Raw genomic sequence first — 17505 nt, 5'->3', positions numbered from 1 at the left:
CAAATAAATATAAAATTTCAAATATTTTATGGTAATTATATATATATATTTTATTTTATTTTTTTCTATTTATTTGCGGAACAAATTCTAAAAAAGTTTTCAAACAAGAAATAGCATAATAATGATTTGTTTGGACATAATTAACTTCCACGGCCTTTTAAAAACTGTCTCTATTCACGTTTTTTAAGTTCAAACATTCTTATAACTATTGATAGATTGAAGGGGTTTGCATCAATTTTAACGAGATCCTCTTGTATTTCATTTTTTTCAAGTATTCTTAATCAATATGTCTTATTTCTTTTTAAAAAATCCCAGGTTCTTTTTTTTTAATGTTTGTTGTTATTGTTTTAAAGCCTTTTTTCTTGTCTTATTTTTGGCTATTAGAACACTTTTTTTGGTATAATTTTATAGTCAAAATTTTATTTAATTAATTTACGTGTTGTATATATAATTAGCTTGCCGTGATAGCTCTGTGTAGGAAAAAAATATTTTCTGAAATATTTTACTTTAAGTTATGTCATTTTAACGACCTATTTTATTTCATAAGTGTTTAAATCATGCGTCTTACAACTCTTTTGGTTCTTTATTAATGCATAAAAGAAGTAAGTTATGTGCCTGGTTTTTGACTTTAGAGGCTTTCGTGATTAAACTTCCATATACGCAATCAGATAAAATTGTTTCAGATTTCTATAAATTTTTTTAAATGATTTTACAATTTCTGTAGCCTTTAAAAAATTCATTATTTTTGTCAACCCTTTGAATATGACAGTCTATTGAAAATTATTAAATATGTTATGTTTATTTTCTTTAATTCTTTCTATTTTATTTTTTATTAAAGTAAATTTTGATTAATGATTAAAAACTATATTTTGTTGCCTGATAATTATATAAAGTCTGCACCGCCTCCCATAAATAGTTGTAAATGAAGTTTTACTTTAACTTTTATTGGTGTCTACCATTTTGAATTCGCAATAAAAAAAAGAAAAGTGAAAATTAAAAGAATTATAAAATTTTTTTTTCATGATTTAAACTGCTTTAAAAAAGAAGATAATATATACATTAATTCTTTAGGTATTTGATAAGGTCAGATTAACTGTAAAGGTACTAATGTAATCGGTTTGCCTAATTTATTATCATATAAACTTTTTTTTTCGGAAAAAGACCAAAATCCCTATCTGTTGTGTATGCTTGTCAGGATCGCTAAGGTTTACTAATTATTTAGTTGATTATTGTACCTGTGCTCCATCGAAATAATTTGTCTACGTGCGGCATAATATGCTCTCTATTGATCAAAGATCACAATATAACCAAGTTTTACATTATTTGTATTAGCATAAGTAGATTAGCAGTAATTTTACTAGCTTAATGAATAAAAAAGGTCTTTTGAAACTATTTTCCACTTTTAACACATACAATCGACCAAACGTATGATCGCCGCGATTATATTTGGCGAGAAAAAATATATACACGTCGATTTGCGCTACTTCAGGATGCGACTCAAAATCCCTACCACAATCTGACTATTATTAGTCATTCCTTGTTATGCGTTTTATGCAAAACAAATCGTTGTACTTACGGGAGTTCTGACTACTTTAATATCAATTGCTTATTGAAAAAAAACACAAATACATATAACTAAAATCATACTTATAACTTTTCATGAACTTAACTTATTTTTTTCAAAAATAGAATCTTTTTTTCATTAGAATTAGCTGTACACGCTCTTTTACTTATCAAATATATTTTTCTGATAGTGAATTCTTCTAACAAATTCTAATGGTCTTTCAGAGTTTCATCAATACAAGCAAGCTGTTTTTTATCAAAAGCTAAATTCCAGAAAGACACCCTTTAATTAGCATCTTTAAGCTTTTGAAAATTAAATTTACATTATTATCTTTTATCAAAAACATTTTTTTTGCAAAAAAGGCATCTGTTCAACAAATTTTTTTTACCAATCTTCTCATATTTTATAAGCGGCTAATTATAAATTTTTATGCGTGTCCCAGCAACCAGACACATTAATTTTGGTATAAACTTATAAAATGGTCAGATTGTAGTATTTTAAAATTTTTTTCTTGAAATAACCTTTTTGCATCTATTCAGAGTGAAAATTCTTTTTACTAAATAATTAAATCGCTTGAATTTGCAGGTGTTATATTTAACAAGAAAAGAAGTTTCTTATTCAACAATATTTATATATCCTTATTTAGCTGATTTTATTATCGATAAATTACAAATCTCATATTTTTTGTAAAAAGATAAATATAAAGGATAAATAAAAAATTGGAATTGTGTCCTAAAATAGATAAGATGACATTTTAAGCGCCTTATTAAAGTATTGCCATCTCATAATTTTCTAATGCCAATACAATATCATATATTATTCTAAAAAATTTCATGCCTGTTTTTTACTCATAATTTAGGTAAAATTTGCGTCTATGCAAAAGATTATTTTTACATTTTTGTCTTCATAATTAAACTCGTCTTTTATTTAAACATAATATAGGTGTATTTATGATTTTAAATTTGCATTTAATATTCCTGTAGTAGGTTTTTGAGTTTTAAAAAAAAATTATCGCTCGGCAACAGATTGTAATAAGATTTTTAGTCAAAGATAGTGCAAAAGGTTTTGACCTTTTGAAACTAAAATTAATTTTGTTTGTGTGAAATTTTTATAAAATCTAAATGAAACTCTTAAACATGCTAGTTAAACACGTCTAATACACTCCAAAATATCACATTCTATTTTGGAGTGTAGGTTGCTATGTAATTTTTCCCCACACAGGCCTACTCCTAACGTTTTTTTACTAAGCTAAAATTTTACTAAAAAACTGATCGTAGCATAACATGTTTTAACCTTTATGAATTTCTGATAAATTTTGCTTTTATTAAATCAATATGAACCGTCTTAACTTTATAGCGTATTATTTAAAACTCGACCATTTGTAATTGATACTATGGTTCCTAATATTTCAGGTTTGTTTGAAAGAAGTTTTAAATAATTATTTCTGTAATGATGTTAGTTTCATTTGACTCGATTATTATATCATATATCTTAAGTTCTGCTATGCAAATTGCTTTTCATACAAGACCCGATAGTTAAATATTCTCTATTCGGTTTTATGTGTAATAAAGGCTACAATAAACAGGCACAATTCTGATGTGGCGCTTTATTAATTGTCCTTACAAAGTCGCTGGTGCATTACAGAGACATTATGTAATTCCATTAAATAGTGATTTTGATATCAAATTAATGTGCAGATCAAATGCAATTTATCGATTTTTACCTTTTAATATCCATATATGTATTTATTGATGTAAGTATTTGTAAATTTATCGTGACTCCCATCTATCCTTGCCAATGATTATGTTAAAATTTCCGTACATAAGATCCATATTATATAAATATGTAAAATGCTCCAGAGGTTTTAGCTTCACATCAAAGATATGAATTATTTTAAAAAAATATAAATACACATTTTGATTGAATGTTTATTTTTTTAAATTTAACGTGTGTTTGACTTCTTTATTTAGGAAATATCATGGATATTACTTCCAGTTATTATATGAATTTTAGTTGAGGATTTTGCTGTTGGTTGATTGTTGTGCTACAGATACTGGAACCCTGTTTTTGATATTATGTTACCAAAATACAAAGTCTAACTATGTTAGTGCACATATATGCAGATATATTTAGTTTAAATTATTGTTTTATAGTGAGGGTTTAGTGTCCAAGTGCATCTCAATACATCCATTATTACATGAAATAAGTTAGTTTGGCTTTCGTAATAAAGGTTGAAGTATACTCTAAACCCATAATTTCATTATATATTCTGCTTAAAATGTTATCCTTTTAAATACGTATACTAATTTAATTTATTTTTATGAGGTTTATATATATATGTAAAAGTCGAGTATATCGGTACAATCACAAAGATATCCATTCTTGCATCGAAAAAATTGTCAAAGTACTTAATAAATTTTTTTTGTAAATGCTTATTAATTTACGTATAAAAATATAAAATTTTATCTATATTCATTATTTTCCATATGATCAAATGTTTTTTTAACGCTTCTACTGCTATCTATGTTTTTTTTCTGTTTTAATATTTCATTTCTATATTTTTGAGCATAACAAAAAAAATGAAACGAAAATCTATTGATAGTTTTTTAGTTATTTTGATAAGCTTTGCCAATAAAGAGCTTGATGTTTTTACCACATGATAATACTCTAATGATTGTTTTGGAAATAATGAATTATCATTATTACTCTTAAATACAAATAATTTTATATATTTCTTCTTTTCGGCTTTAAAAACAATGGCTTTGGTCGTATATCAGCAATCGAGCTACTAAATCTTTTAGTCATGTCCTCGTATTCTATATGTTTTAGTCGGAATTGACGTCTACTGATTACTATTTTTTTAAGGCTTTCTTTTCGTGCCGTAAAAAAATTTAGGGAATTTGTCTATATGTATATATCCGCATACATTTTACAAACCAGTTAGTACACAATGCTTAATTTTCAAAATGTCTAAATTCTATATCGAAATTTTTAATCAAAACAAACACTAAGAAATATCCTACATGTCATAATGATGATAATTTTATTTTTCTACTCCTGCTTTTTAAAAAGTATATGAGTGCTCATATTGTTGCACTTTATTGTCTTTAGTGTCGCAATAATCATATAATTTATGAATCGATCGTCATAAAATAATTTTGTTGCTTTTTTACTTTTATAGATGAGTTTGAATCCTTTCAGGCATCAATATGATAAAAACGTAATATGTGTATATTTTTGTCTAAAATACTGCGATAATGACAATCTAATGATAATAATTGGTCTCTTTCGAGATGTTACGATCATAGAAACAAAAATAATACGGAGGAAGCATAGAACGTACAAAGGCTTCCCATTAAGTAGATTAAAAATTGGAACTTTACACGATCAAGGATACAATAAATGAGGACAAGATGATCTTTAATATTATGTTTAAAATATAAAAGACATTTACAGCTTCAAATATTATTCATATATGCTAGAGTTTTCATTGCACGTAAGTTAAAATCATATAAATTTCTGTATTCAAAGATTCTTGTATGAAAACAAATAATTTATTATATTTTAGTAAAATTAATAACAGCATTGGCTTTTCTGTATAAATCACGCATCATTCGTATTTTAATGTTTTTGGAATATTAAAGAGAAAATTGTGTTTGAAAGACAGAAAATCATTATTTTATATGTTTTAAAAGAATGAAATAGATTATAAACAGCCAAGGTATAAAAACAAAAAGTTTTTAGGGAATAATTACTATTTTAATTTTTAAAGGGGATATTGTCGTTAAATAGACCAGTTGCTCTATGCTAAACATCAAATCTTTTTTTAAAAACATAACCATTTAACCTCAAATAAAAAAAGTTATTTATTTATATTTTCTGACTCAAATGTTTCAACTTTTTTTTGTACTTCTAAATTTAAGCAGTAATTAAACCAAAGTGGTTTATAAATGTATACGAATGATTATGAAGACTGGTTAATAATTTTTTTATTTGTTTAGAAAAAAAAACAAATTGTACCTTGGGAATAATTTGTTCCATAAATAAAATAATTAATTATCTATTGTATATCTATAAATGGTAATTATAATCATAAAACTTTTCTACGTATACTACATTCGACGGGATCATACCCCTGTTTTCAATTGTAAAAGCTCTAGCTCGTCTATATATCTATAAACATTATGCTAAAAAATAAAAAAAAATTATAAAGTTTTTTTATTTCACTTTCTATATTTGACTTATAAAAATTATATTTTTTCAATTTTAACTAAAGCAAGTAGTGTTATGTATCACAGGGACTTTACTATTATTGTATTAGATTTCCACAAAAATTCATATATATATATATAGAGTTTGTCAACATATTTGTTGGCATTCTCAGCGCAGCTCTTTTACTTAGTTTCTCCGATCATCCTGTTCTTTTAATCATACTTTCTATTATGTTATATTGGTTAAAGGGCAGTCTGGTGGCCAAAAATCCCTTAAAAGGAATTTTTAAAAAAACCACCCCAAAAATGAAAAGTCAAGAGGAAAAAAATAAAAACTTAAAAATCATTTTAATAATTTTATCAAACAAATTTTCTTCAAAATTTCTTCTAAGCATAAATCTTAACAAAGAACTCTTTATTAATTTTTTTGTTCTATGCCTTATGGAAGTTTCACTTTTAACAGCGCTCCAATTACCTTCGATAGTATTAGTATGGCATGAATTATTTTTATTAACAAATTCTTTTGAATGATTAACCGTCTTATGTTGTTGAAAAATTGAACACAACCTAGAATTTGAAGAGAAGCAATCACTATGTATGATAGATTCTGGGTTAACATATTTTTTTTAAAAGTTCTTCTAGTGTAGTTGCTCTTCTATTATCAACAGGAACAAACACAGTTTTCGTTTGAGGTGTTCTTTCTACCATTCCGAAAATCCAAACTCTTCTACCCATGGCCTCTATGGCATTTTAATTTACCAAACTTACTTTCATCTATTTCCACAACAATCCCAGGTTCTCCTATTATACCTGTTTCGACGTAAACAGAATTTTCGATGGAATTTACTGTTAAAGAAATGATTTTTCTTACACTTTTAATGCTAATTCCAAGAAATTCCGCAATAGCTTTATACTTTACATTAACAGACCATGATTTAATAATTAATAACATAGTATTAATTCCAAGCTTGTTATTGTAGAATGGAGTGTTTTTTAATAAAGACCATTTACTTCTACATTTAGACCAAGTACATCGAAAAATAAAATTTTCATTATATTTTGTACTTATAGAACCACATTTTATAGATGATTTGCTTGTTTTTTCAATATATTTTAAAAAAATTTCAAAAAGTTTTTCCTCTTGACTTTTCATTTTTGGGGTGATTTTTTTAAAAATTCCTTTTAAGGGATTTTTGGCCACCAGACTGCCATAGCTCCTGTTATATTTTAAAAAAATACAACATTGGTGGCTTTCGATGCTTTACCAACAATACAACTTCTTTTTTTTGTTTGTTCATATGACACAATTTGATTGGCCATAGGGGGTATCTGACAGGTTCATAAAAATATATGACAGGCGACATTTATAACATCTGTCATTGTCATGTAGGCACCAACATCACAAAATTAATTCAATTTTGTTGTTGTTATTTGTAAAATTTCGGCTAAAGTTAGCTTTAGCTAACAAAAATGCATATAGGGTTTTTTTTCTTTTTTTTGCCCCTTTTTTTAAAAAATGGAGGAGAGAAAACGATGAGGAAGGAACAAAAACAAAAATCAGAACAATAAATTTAAAATGCATCAAAAACAGAATTAGATGCATTTCTTCGAAGTATACCTAATAAATAAAATTTGGCACTATTTGCAGACCTATTTCGGTTAGGTATAGAATTTTTGAGTGATCTCAATTACCTTCTATGGTATTGGTATGAACCCCAGTATTAGGATCTCGAAAGTGTAATGAGTGGTTGACCATGTGATGTTGCTCGAAATCATTACCCAAGGAACGGTAAGCCTTCCACATATCGCTGTATATAGTACTTTCCGTGCTCACATATTTAAATAAAAGGTCAGTAAGTGCTTTTTTATCTCTTTTTTTAATATACGTAATTATTATAGTTCGTTTTAAAAAACGCTCTATCATTCCAAAACACCAAAACCCTTTCACTAGTTTACTTCTATTATACTTATTTTTCCAATTTTAGTTTCATCTATTTCTAATATAATATTTTCCCCGCCCATCTTGTCCAAAGATGATAAATATTTATCATAAATGTCTATTTGCTTTAGCTTTTTAAATTAAACGATTTTGAAGGTTTTGAACAACATAAAATTTGGCTAATATACTAACGAGGATATCCTAGAAGCCACAAATTAAGTATCTGCAAAATTGTGATATGATCGAGTCTAAAGTTCAAAGAATGTGCCTTTCCACATTGAAATGTCTTCTTACAGTTCTTCAAGTACATTTTAAGATAGTGACCTGTTTACTAAGCAACCTCATTCTACCGTTACACACTTTGGATAACTGTTTCTTTTTTTGTCAAATAAAATATTATAGACTGTTTCCATTTCTGCTCTAGTCATAATTGTCTCCTCCATTTTTTAAAAAAAGGGGCAAAAAAAAGAAAAAAAACCCTATATGCATTTTTGTTAGCTAAAGCTAACTTTAGCCAAAATTTCTTATATTAATCATGATGCTACGTAATACTTTTCTTCTTAAAAAACGTAATCACCAAATCTTAAAACATTATACAAAAGTTCGTTTAAAAAATGGAAGCTTTAGATAACTATTTGTAAAACACAATTAATGCCTTATATTGCACAACACATCAATTATTTATAGTAATAAGTCTCCATAAATAGTATAAAATTTTTAAAGATAAAATATGCTATGTCAAAATCAAATTTAAGTAAGCAAAAATTGCAAATGTAAAAAGTTGTTTTACTAAATTAAAATGATTGGCTAATGTCGGCTTTAGGAGAAAATTTGCGTACATTGCAATTATATAAAAAATTTATATTTCCACAAAAAGTTCTTAATTTTTAATCGGTGACATATTTATAAATGCCTAAATATTATTCTTCTATAATTATTGCGATTCAATATGTTCACAATAGCAGAAAATAGGGGCAGTGACATTTTACTGAGTTTTTTGACACACATCGCTAAAAAAGAAGACATTTGACATTTAGTTAAAAATTTATAAATTTGTACGAATTTGTGACATTACTATAGTTAAATGAACATAGTAATTTTCTCCTTTTAAATTTTTTCATATAAATATACTTAACTTCTTTTTACCCCAATGAAGTTACTCAAAATATTTTTTGCTATTTTTTTTGTAAGATCTAATCAAATATATTATAGAAGGATAAAAGACAACCTTTTTAATGCGTTTAAAAAAGATGATTATACAGTTTATGATTCAAACAAAGATTATATCAGAGTATTTCTACGTGTACACGATTATAATAAAGAAATAAACTGCACATTAAAAGATATAAGTATTGACGGAAAAAAACAACACACGGAAAATTTTAGTTTTAAGTATGAAGGAAAATCAATTAATGATAATATCAAGATTTTAGAAGAAAATATAATTAAAATAATAAATTCATCGTACGATAAAAACATTGTATTGGTTTATAGCCTTTATGATTGCACGTATAGTTCGTTTGCGAAACAAATTATCGAAAAAATAAAAGAAAATAATAAAAGTAGAAGTGAAAAGAATACAGATAAAATTTTTTACAAAAACATTTCTTTTTTAGGTTGTCACCTAAACAAAATACTTGATGAAATAGAAAATTTTAATAAATATAACAAATATAAGTTGCGTATACCAGACATCCCAATATCTTTCTATTATGGCGGTTATACCAATATTTACTATATTAGATTTTGTATTGAGAAAAACAATATTTGTTACCTATTTGAATTTAATTTGAACGAAATTGACAATAAAGACGTTAATAGCTTGGTCAACATAGCAATTGAGGATGAATTTAAAGGAAAGAAAGAAATTTTAATGAGATTATTTGAATTATATAATTTTGCAGAAGCTGAATATATCCAAAGGCACAGTGCAGAAAAATTATGCAATATTACATCTAATAAAATCGAGCTTGTTTATTCAGGATATAATTTAATAGAGATTCAAACAGACCTCGTTAAATTCAAGGCCTATTCGAAGAAAGTGAAAGTCTTATACGCATTGAATAATTCAACTACCGATGCAAATCTGATGGGGAAAAATTTGTTTACAGAGCTTAAAAAAACAATCTACAAAATATACCTGATGAAAAATACTGATGAATATTCTTATGTTGAATTTGTTTTTAGATTATTGCATCAATATAACAAACCCGATTTTCTCATAATGAGAATTTTAAATAACGAAGATTCAGCTATGGGATTTATATTTAATTGGATTTTACTTTTTTTAAATATAATAGAATTCCGTGACCTAGACATTAAAACAGGGAAGTTAATAATTTCTGAAAAACTCAAAGACGAAAAAAAAAGAAAAATTACAAAAATTCTTTTGAGTAAATTACTAATGATTACCTCAAAAGAATGTTACTTGGTTAAAATCTGTTTGCTAATAGAAGCAGAAAATTATATAAATGAAAACGATGTAAGCAACGATTATCTTTTTAAATCTCTTAAAGAAATTTATAATTTAATTGTTCCGGAAAATAATAAGAACAATAAATCAAAAAAAAATTCTAGGGGCATTAATATGGTAAACATAGTAAAAGAACTAGAAAATGGCTATATTGATATAATAAGAGAGTATAAAAAAAAGATTCTATATCAAATATGCAAAATATTATCATTATTTACGAGATTAGATCGTCCTACATGCGCAATTGAAAAATATGAATGCAAATGTGAATTTGTAAAGGAAGAAATAATAAAAAATATGGGACTTGATGAAAAGGAGGTGGAAAAAAATACTGAAAATATTATAAATTTATTATCAAAAAAAACTGCCAAAGAAGAAAAATTACTGACAGAAAGAAACAAAAAAGAGAAAAAATAAAAAGAACAATAAATTTTATTTTCTAAATTTATTTTCTATATTCAAGGGAAAAAACTATATGATTTTGATATAAAACCATTTAACATAGTTATTTTCTGTTTTGGATTATGACTTAAAAGTAATATTTTACTTGTTTATAACCATTAATTGTTGAATTAATTTACTATATAGAATTCCTTAAATTATCATGAATAAGAATTATGTGTTACCAGAAGGAGAGCTGGTTATTGAAGAAGGCTTTTTATTAGAAGAAGAACTATATTTATTTGGCATATTTATTCTATTTAAGATTTCTTAAATAGTTTTAGTTTCGGATCTGAAACAATCATGTTTCAGATCATTATGATTTGTTTCATCTTTCAGTTTTAGTCTGATTATTGGTGTGTGCAACACAGCCGGTAACACTCTCCCCTCCTTAGAACAAGGCTTCACTTCCAGGGAAGATGTTATATTCTCCAATATATCGTCGTCTTTCTTATATACTACAAAATAATTTCGGTTTATAGAGTGTTCTATTCCATCTTCAAGACTCCTTACTTCATAGGCTCCTTTTAGTTTGTTTTTTGTGACCATGTAGGGTCCGATGTATTTTTTATCAAGTTTGCTTCTCATATTTCTATTTCTGATAAACACCAATGTTCCTTCTTTTACGTCGTCGGCGGAAAGTTTGCTCGACTTCTGTTCATCATATTTCCTAATATCCTCATCTCTCTTCGCACATACGAATTCTCTTATCTGGTTAGTCAGTCTTGTACGTTCGCTCAGATAATCCGCAGGGGTTATAAACAGCATTTCAAAGTCGCTTGGCAGTTCTTCTAATGCGGTAGGTAGTACACCTTTCCTGCCATAGAGCATTTCAAACGGAGACATGTGCAATTTCTCTATAGGGGACAACCTGTACTGCATAAGTACAAGTGGTAATATCCTATCCCATTGGCTCTGATAATCCGTTACCGCCTTTGATAACTTCACTACTAAACTTTGGTTTGTACGTTCCACAAGTCCATTTGATTGTGGATGATAGGGGCTCGAGTGTCTGAAGTGAGCACCAAATAGCTCCGTAATCTTTTTTACAATTTGATTAGTGAATTCTAATCCCTGGTCGCTTCGAATTATTTCTACTGTACCGTGTCGACAGAAGATATCTTCCATAATAAATTTTGCGATTTCGAATGCAGATTTATGCTTCACTGCCTTCGCCTCTACCCATCTTGTCATATAGTCTGTTGCTACTATAATGAATCTTTTACCCGACGAACATTTGGGTAGAGGGCCTATACAGTCAATTCCGATCATTTTAAAAGCCGAATCCAGTCTCGTTGGGAACACTACGAACTTTTTACGTGGTTTCTTATGTTCTAGGCACGTCACACAGCCGTTTATGATCTTTTTTACGTCTTCCTTCTTGATACTAGACGCTAATCTGTGTGATTTTAAAAACAGGATGGTCGCTTCTATTCCTCCATGTCCTATGTAAGAGTGTGCTTCTCTTATCAAGTCTTTTATGCTCTTCTCCTCGGAATATGGTATAAGCTGCATGTTTAACGCATTTATTCTAGATAGGCAATCTGGTAGGATATGTGATTTTCCTTCCTTGTACTCTATCTTGAAGCGTAAATCGCTCAGAAACATCAACCACCGAGCTATCCTTCCTTGTGGATTTTTCACTTTATACAGCCACATGAGGGGCTTATGGTCGCTCTTAATTGTAAACTCATTGTGTAAGTACATTTTAAAGCTCTTAACTGAGAATATTATAGCTAGAGTTTCTTTCTCTAGGGTCGTGTAGTTTCGTTCATGCTTATTCAGAACTCTACTCGCACAGCGTATCGTTACTTCTTTGCCTGCTTGTGCCTGTTTAAGGGCTCCCCCGATACACGAGTCCGAAGCGTCTGCTTCAATAATAAATGGTAGTTTCATATCGGGAAGTGCTAGCCATGGACTGTTTATTAGTTCCAATCTAATAGAATCTACGTCTTCTCTTACCTTCGTTGTGATCGGGCCTTTCTCGTTAATAACCCGGTATATATCTAGGGCCTTTTCACTAAAGTTTCTTATGAACATACGATAGAATCCCAAGAGTCCGATAGCTGATTGTAGTTGTTTAATATTCTTTAACTCAAGCGCTGTTTCTAGCGGCCCCATTCGTGATTTATCAGGCGTCACTGACCCCGAGACTATAGTATATCCAAGAATATCGATTGTATTTGTCATAAACTTACTTTTCTTAAAATTTATTTGTAAGTTATTTTCAGCTAAAATATCAAAAACCTCTTTAAGGTGAACCTCGTGCTCTGCCCTTGTTTTTGAGTATACAAAGATATCATCTAAGTAGACTACCGTGGTTCTATTTAGTTGTTTTCTAAATATTTTATACATTAAGCTTTGGAATGTTGCTGGCGCATTTGTCAGACCAAAGGGCATTCGTCGAAATTGAAACTTCCCAGATGGTGTCATGAACGCAGTGAGCTTCTTTGATTCTTTTTTCATGGGTATTTGGTAATATCCCTTTTCCAGATCTAGCTGGGAGTATATCCTCGCGCCGCTCAAGTACGTTAAGCATTCTTCAATTAATGGGGGTTGACAAACTTCTTTCACAGTGATCTCGTTTAACTCCCTGAAGTCTATGCACAATCGCATACCGCCGTCCCTTTTCGGTGCCACTACTGTAGGGGCATTCCATGTGCTCGTGCTTTCCTCGATTATTCCTTCGTCTAATAGTCTCTCGACTTCTTCCTGTATGAATTTCCTTTTGTCTAGACTCAAAGGGTAATTTCGTTTACATATAACTTTAGGGACCGTTAGTTGTATTTCATGTTCTACTTTTGAACTTGTTCCCTTGTGCTTAGATACTCGTGTCTTATAACGGTCTATGAGCTTTGTAATCGAAGTTTGCTTCCCTTGGGGGTTCGCATCAATAGTTAGAAGTTTAGGTCGCCTCGTGCTTAACAAGATATAGGAGTTAATAGTTTTATTGTTTAACCTGATTGTCTGATCTCCATGATCTATTTTGACTCCGTGCTTTATCATAAAGTCGCGCCCGAGTATAATGCTTTCATTCAGGTTTGGCACAACGAGCAATGTTGTTTTGAATCGCTCCCCACTAATATTGATTTTCGCTTCCAATGAATCATTTACTAAAGTGCTAGATATTGCAGTTCTGAGTGTGACTCCCTTTACCTTTCTTAGTTCTTCTCTGCTAACTAAGTTTTCATTAATAAATGAGTTAGAGGCACCTGAATCAAAAAGTATTCTGACTACGTTGCCATTGAAAGATCCTTCTACCGTAGTGAAATTTGTGTCCCTTGACACAGGATCTGCTTCAACTAATAACACTTTTTTCCCTTCGTGTTTCTTGCAGTCCTTAAATAAGTGCTCGCCTCCGCACTTATAGCATACTAGCTTTTTTGGACTCTCTTTAGTCCTTGTAGTATCTGACCTCAAAGTCCTCGCTTCTCTTGGCCTACTCTGTTCAGGTCTCTGCCTTGAACTCTCAATAAATTTACGATTTCTCTCGTAAATCTCTAGTACAACGTACCATGACGTTGCCTCTTCCACCTTTTCTTTAAGTGACGGTGGGAAATATCTAGCCAACTCCTCCGTAATTTCAGACACGCTAACTCCTGCTTTCTTGTTAAGCTTCATTAGTTCGTATATAAAGTTTTCAATTTTCATATTTACAGGTCCAGAGTATAGTCTCTTATAAAGCATTTTAATGGGATTAATTCCCTCCCGGAATTCTTCTTTCCCATATTTTGTTAGAAATTTCTGTTTGAATTCCATATATCCTTCCACCTCGTCTTCAATTACAGCCTCATACCATAGGAGAGCTGATTCCCCTAAGTATCTTTTAATGTAGTTGAGCAGTTTTATATCATTCCATTCTCCCTCGAGGTATTTAAATTGATTAATCCAGACCCATGCATTCTCGCCTTGGGTACCGTTGAATTTCACCATTGTGTTAGTAGATATCCCTAATTTTTCTAGTAGGTGGCCCAATTCGTTGGATTTCGAATAGTTGTCGCCAGTGTTACCAGAAGGAGAGCTGGTTATTGAAGAAGGCTTTTTATTAGAAGAAGAACTATATTTATTTGGCATCTTTATTCTATTTAAGATTTCTTAAATAGTTTTAGTTTCGGATCTGAAACAATCATGTTTCAGATCATTATGATTTGTTTCATCTTTCAGTTTTAGTCTGATTATTGGTGTGTGCAACACAGCCGGTAACATTATGATCAAAGAATTCTTTTTTTTGCTTCATAAAATAATCTATAACTTAAAAGTATTCTTCGATATTATATAAATTAAAAAGGTCCCCTTAGCCCAGTGGTAGAAGGCGATGCTTCCATTGACCAATGGGCTGGGTTCGAGTCCCAGGGGCACCAAATTGTTTCTACTTTCTATGATGCAGTTGGAACAACTCAAATGATGAAAATGTCCACGATAGTCATTAAGTTGATTCAATGAAACTTGTGTGTGTCCAGCCACAAGAGGATTACCATCTAGTGTAGAAACGCACCTCAAAGCCAAAAAGCAGCATCACTCTTTGGTGACTTAATGATACATAAAAGTATCTAATGGGTACGGCCTAGTTGGAGCCCATGGCTGGTGCACTCCAGGGTGGGATTCTAGAGCTAACTAAGAGACTAGAGGAAGTAGGGCAATATAAGGTCTCGTGGACCCTATCCTACATGATTCTGTAACACGGTGGCCGAAACTAGTGGGAGACTGGTGGTCAACGCAGCCCAATAAAAACGTCGGGCTGGTGATGTTGTCGTGTAAGGAGCCGTGTGTGCAATAAAGATGATTGTAGGGACCTTTGAGTCAGAACGATGATGTCTTTCCTCGGGTTATAGATAACCATGCCCGTTAAGTATATCCGCTGTGAGGTTACTCTGGACGCGATTGGAGGTATAAATGGAAAGGTTTCATCCTGGACTAAAGTCCAAAGGATACGGCTGAGCTTGCTGCACCGGCAAGTTGTATGGAGGGAGTTTTAGGTGTATAGAATCTCACAGTACCAGTTAGATGAGGATCACACTCAAATCCCTCTGGTCCCTATGTAAGTTTTCTCCCTACCTCTTACTTGCAAAAAAAAAAATGTATCACAGGGACTTTACTATTATTGTATTAGATTTCCACAAAAATTCATATATATATATATATATATATATAGAGTTTGTCAACATTGTTGTTGGCCTTCTCAGCGCAGCTCTTTTACTTAGTTTCTCCAATCACCCTGTTCTTCTGATCATACTTTCTATTATGTTTTATTCTAAAAAGAATACAACATTGGTGACTTTCGATGCTTTACCAACAATACACCCTCTATTTTTTTGTTTGTTAATATGACACAATTTTATTGGCCATAGGGGGTATCTGACAGGTCTTTTAAAATATATGACAGGTGGAATTTATAACATCTGTCATTATCATGTAGGCACCAACATTACAAAATGAATTCAATTTTGTTGTTGTTATTTGTAAAATTTCTTATATTAATCATGATGCTACGTAATACTTTTCTTCTTAAAAAACGTAATCACCAAATCTTAAAACATTATGCAAAAATTCGGCTAAAAGGCCCACAATGAGCGTTTTTGGCTATAAATATTTTTTTTAAAAAAAACACCCTTTTTTTGGAAAGTCAAAACGGGAAAAAAGGAAGAAAAAATAAATTTAATAATATTTGTAAATACATCTCCTTTAAAATTTCTTTTTAACATAAATCTTATTGTGAACCAGAAATCAGTGTTCTTGTTCTGTGTTTACTGAAGTTTCATTTTTTATACCAAACCAATTTCCTTCAATAGTGTTAGTATGACAGCTATTGATATTGTTCACAAATTCAATGGAATGATTAACAGTTTTATGCTCTGCAAATATATCTTTTAATTTGCTGTAAGACTTAAAGCAGTCACTGTGTATTATTGATTCTCTGTGAACATAATTTTTAATTATTTCTTCTAAAGTGTCAGCTCTTCTATTGTCTACTGGAATCATTACAATCTTCCTTTGGGTGGTTCTTTCAACCATCCCAAAAACCCAGACACCATCGACACGATGGCCTTTGTGATATTTCACTTTACCAAATTTGGATTCATCTATTTCTACTATTATTCCTGGTCCACCTATTTTACCAGTTAAATTATAAACAGTATTTTCCACAATAGATAATGTTTTATTATTATATGTCTTATGCATTTTTGACTAATGCCCAGAAATTCACATATGGCAGTCTGTTTAACTTTACAAGACCATAGTTTTATTACTAACAAAATATCTAATATACTTGTCTTTTCGCAATAAAATGGAGTGTCTTTTAATAATGACACCTTGACTTTACAAGCTTTCCATTTACATATAGCTACATATTTGTTTTTTTTAGTCGTTTTACAATCAGCATCACATTTTGTACACTTTACTGTCTTGTTTTCGATTGCTGTTGAAAAAATGTTCATGAGCTCCTCCTCTCGACTTTTCATTTTTGGGGCAAAAAAATTACAAATTTACTTAAATACCCTTTTTCTGACCATAGTGGGCCAAAGCTCCAAAAAGTTCGTTTAAAAAATGGAAGCTTTAGATAACTATTTGTAAAACACAATTAATGCCTTATATTGCACAACACATCAATTATTTATAGTAATAAGTCTCCAAAAATAGTATAAAATTTTTAAAGATAAAATATGCTATGTCAAAATCAAATTTAAGTAAGCAAAAATTGCAAATGTAAAAAGTTGTTTTACTAAATTAAAATGATTGGCTAATGTCGGCTTTAGGAGAAAATTTGCGTACATTGCAATTATATAAAAAATTTATATTTCCACAAAAAGTTCTTAATTTTTAGTCGGTGACATATTTATAAATGCCTAAATATTATTCTTCTATAATTATTGCGATT

At 29.8% G+C, this 17505-nt stretch overlaps 2 protein-coding genes across 2 annotated transcripts; one reads left to right on the top strand and one right to left on the bottom strand.

The window, feature by feature from the left end:
- Positions 1-8864: 8864 nt before the first annotated feature.
- On the top strand, positions 8865-10604 carry VNE69_04021 (uncharacterized protein; the record flags this gene model as incomplete). The annotated part of the gene is made up of 1 exon (XM_065473265.1): positions 8865-10604. One exon carries the CDS (start codon positions 8865-8867, stop codon positions 10602-10604), a length of 1740 nt encoding a protein of 579 aa, XP_065329337.1.
- Positions 10605-16352: 5748 nt separating this feature from the next.
- Positions 16353-17089, bottom strand: VNE69_04020 (DDE-TNP-IS1595 domain-containing protein; the record flags this gene model as incomplete). Its single annotated transcript, XM_065473264.1, has 2 exons — positions 16353-16799; positions 16877-17089. The coding sequence occupies 2 exons, from the start codon at positions 17087-17089 to the stop codon at positions 16353-16355; spliced, it is 660 nt and encodes a 219-aa protein (XP_065329336.1).
- Positions 17090-17505: the final 416 nt, after the last annotated feature.

This window comes from Vairimorpha necatrix, chromosome 4 (genome assembly GCF_036630325.1).
Source record: "Vairimorpha necatrix chromosome 4, complete sequence".
Lineage (NCBI taxonomy): Eukaryota > Fungi > Microsporidia > Nosematidae > Vairimorpha > Vairimorpha necatrix.
Note: the sequence above shows the minus strand (reverse complement) of the source record. Positions and strands in the feature narration are given on the sequence as shown.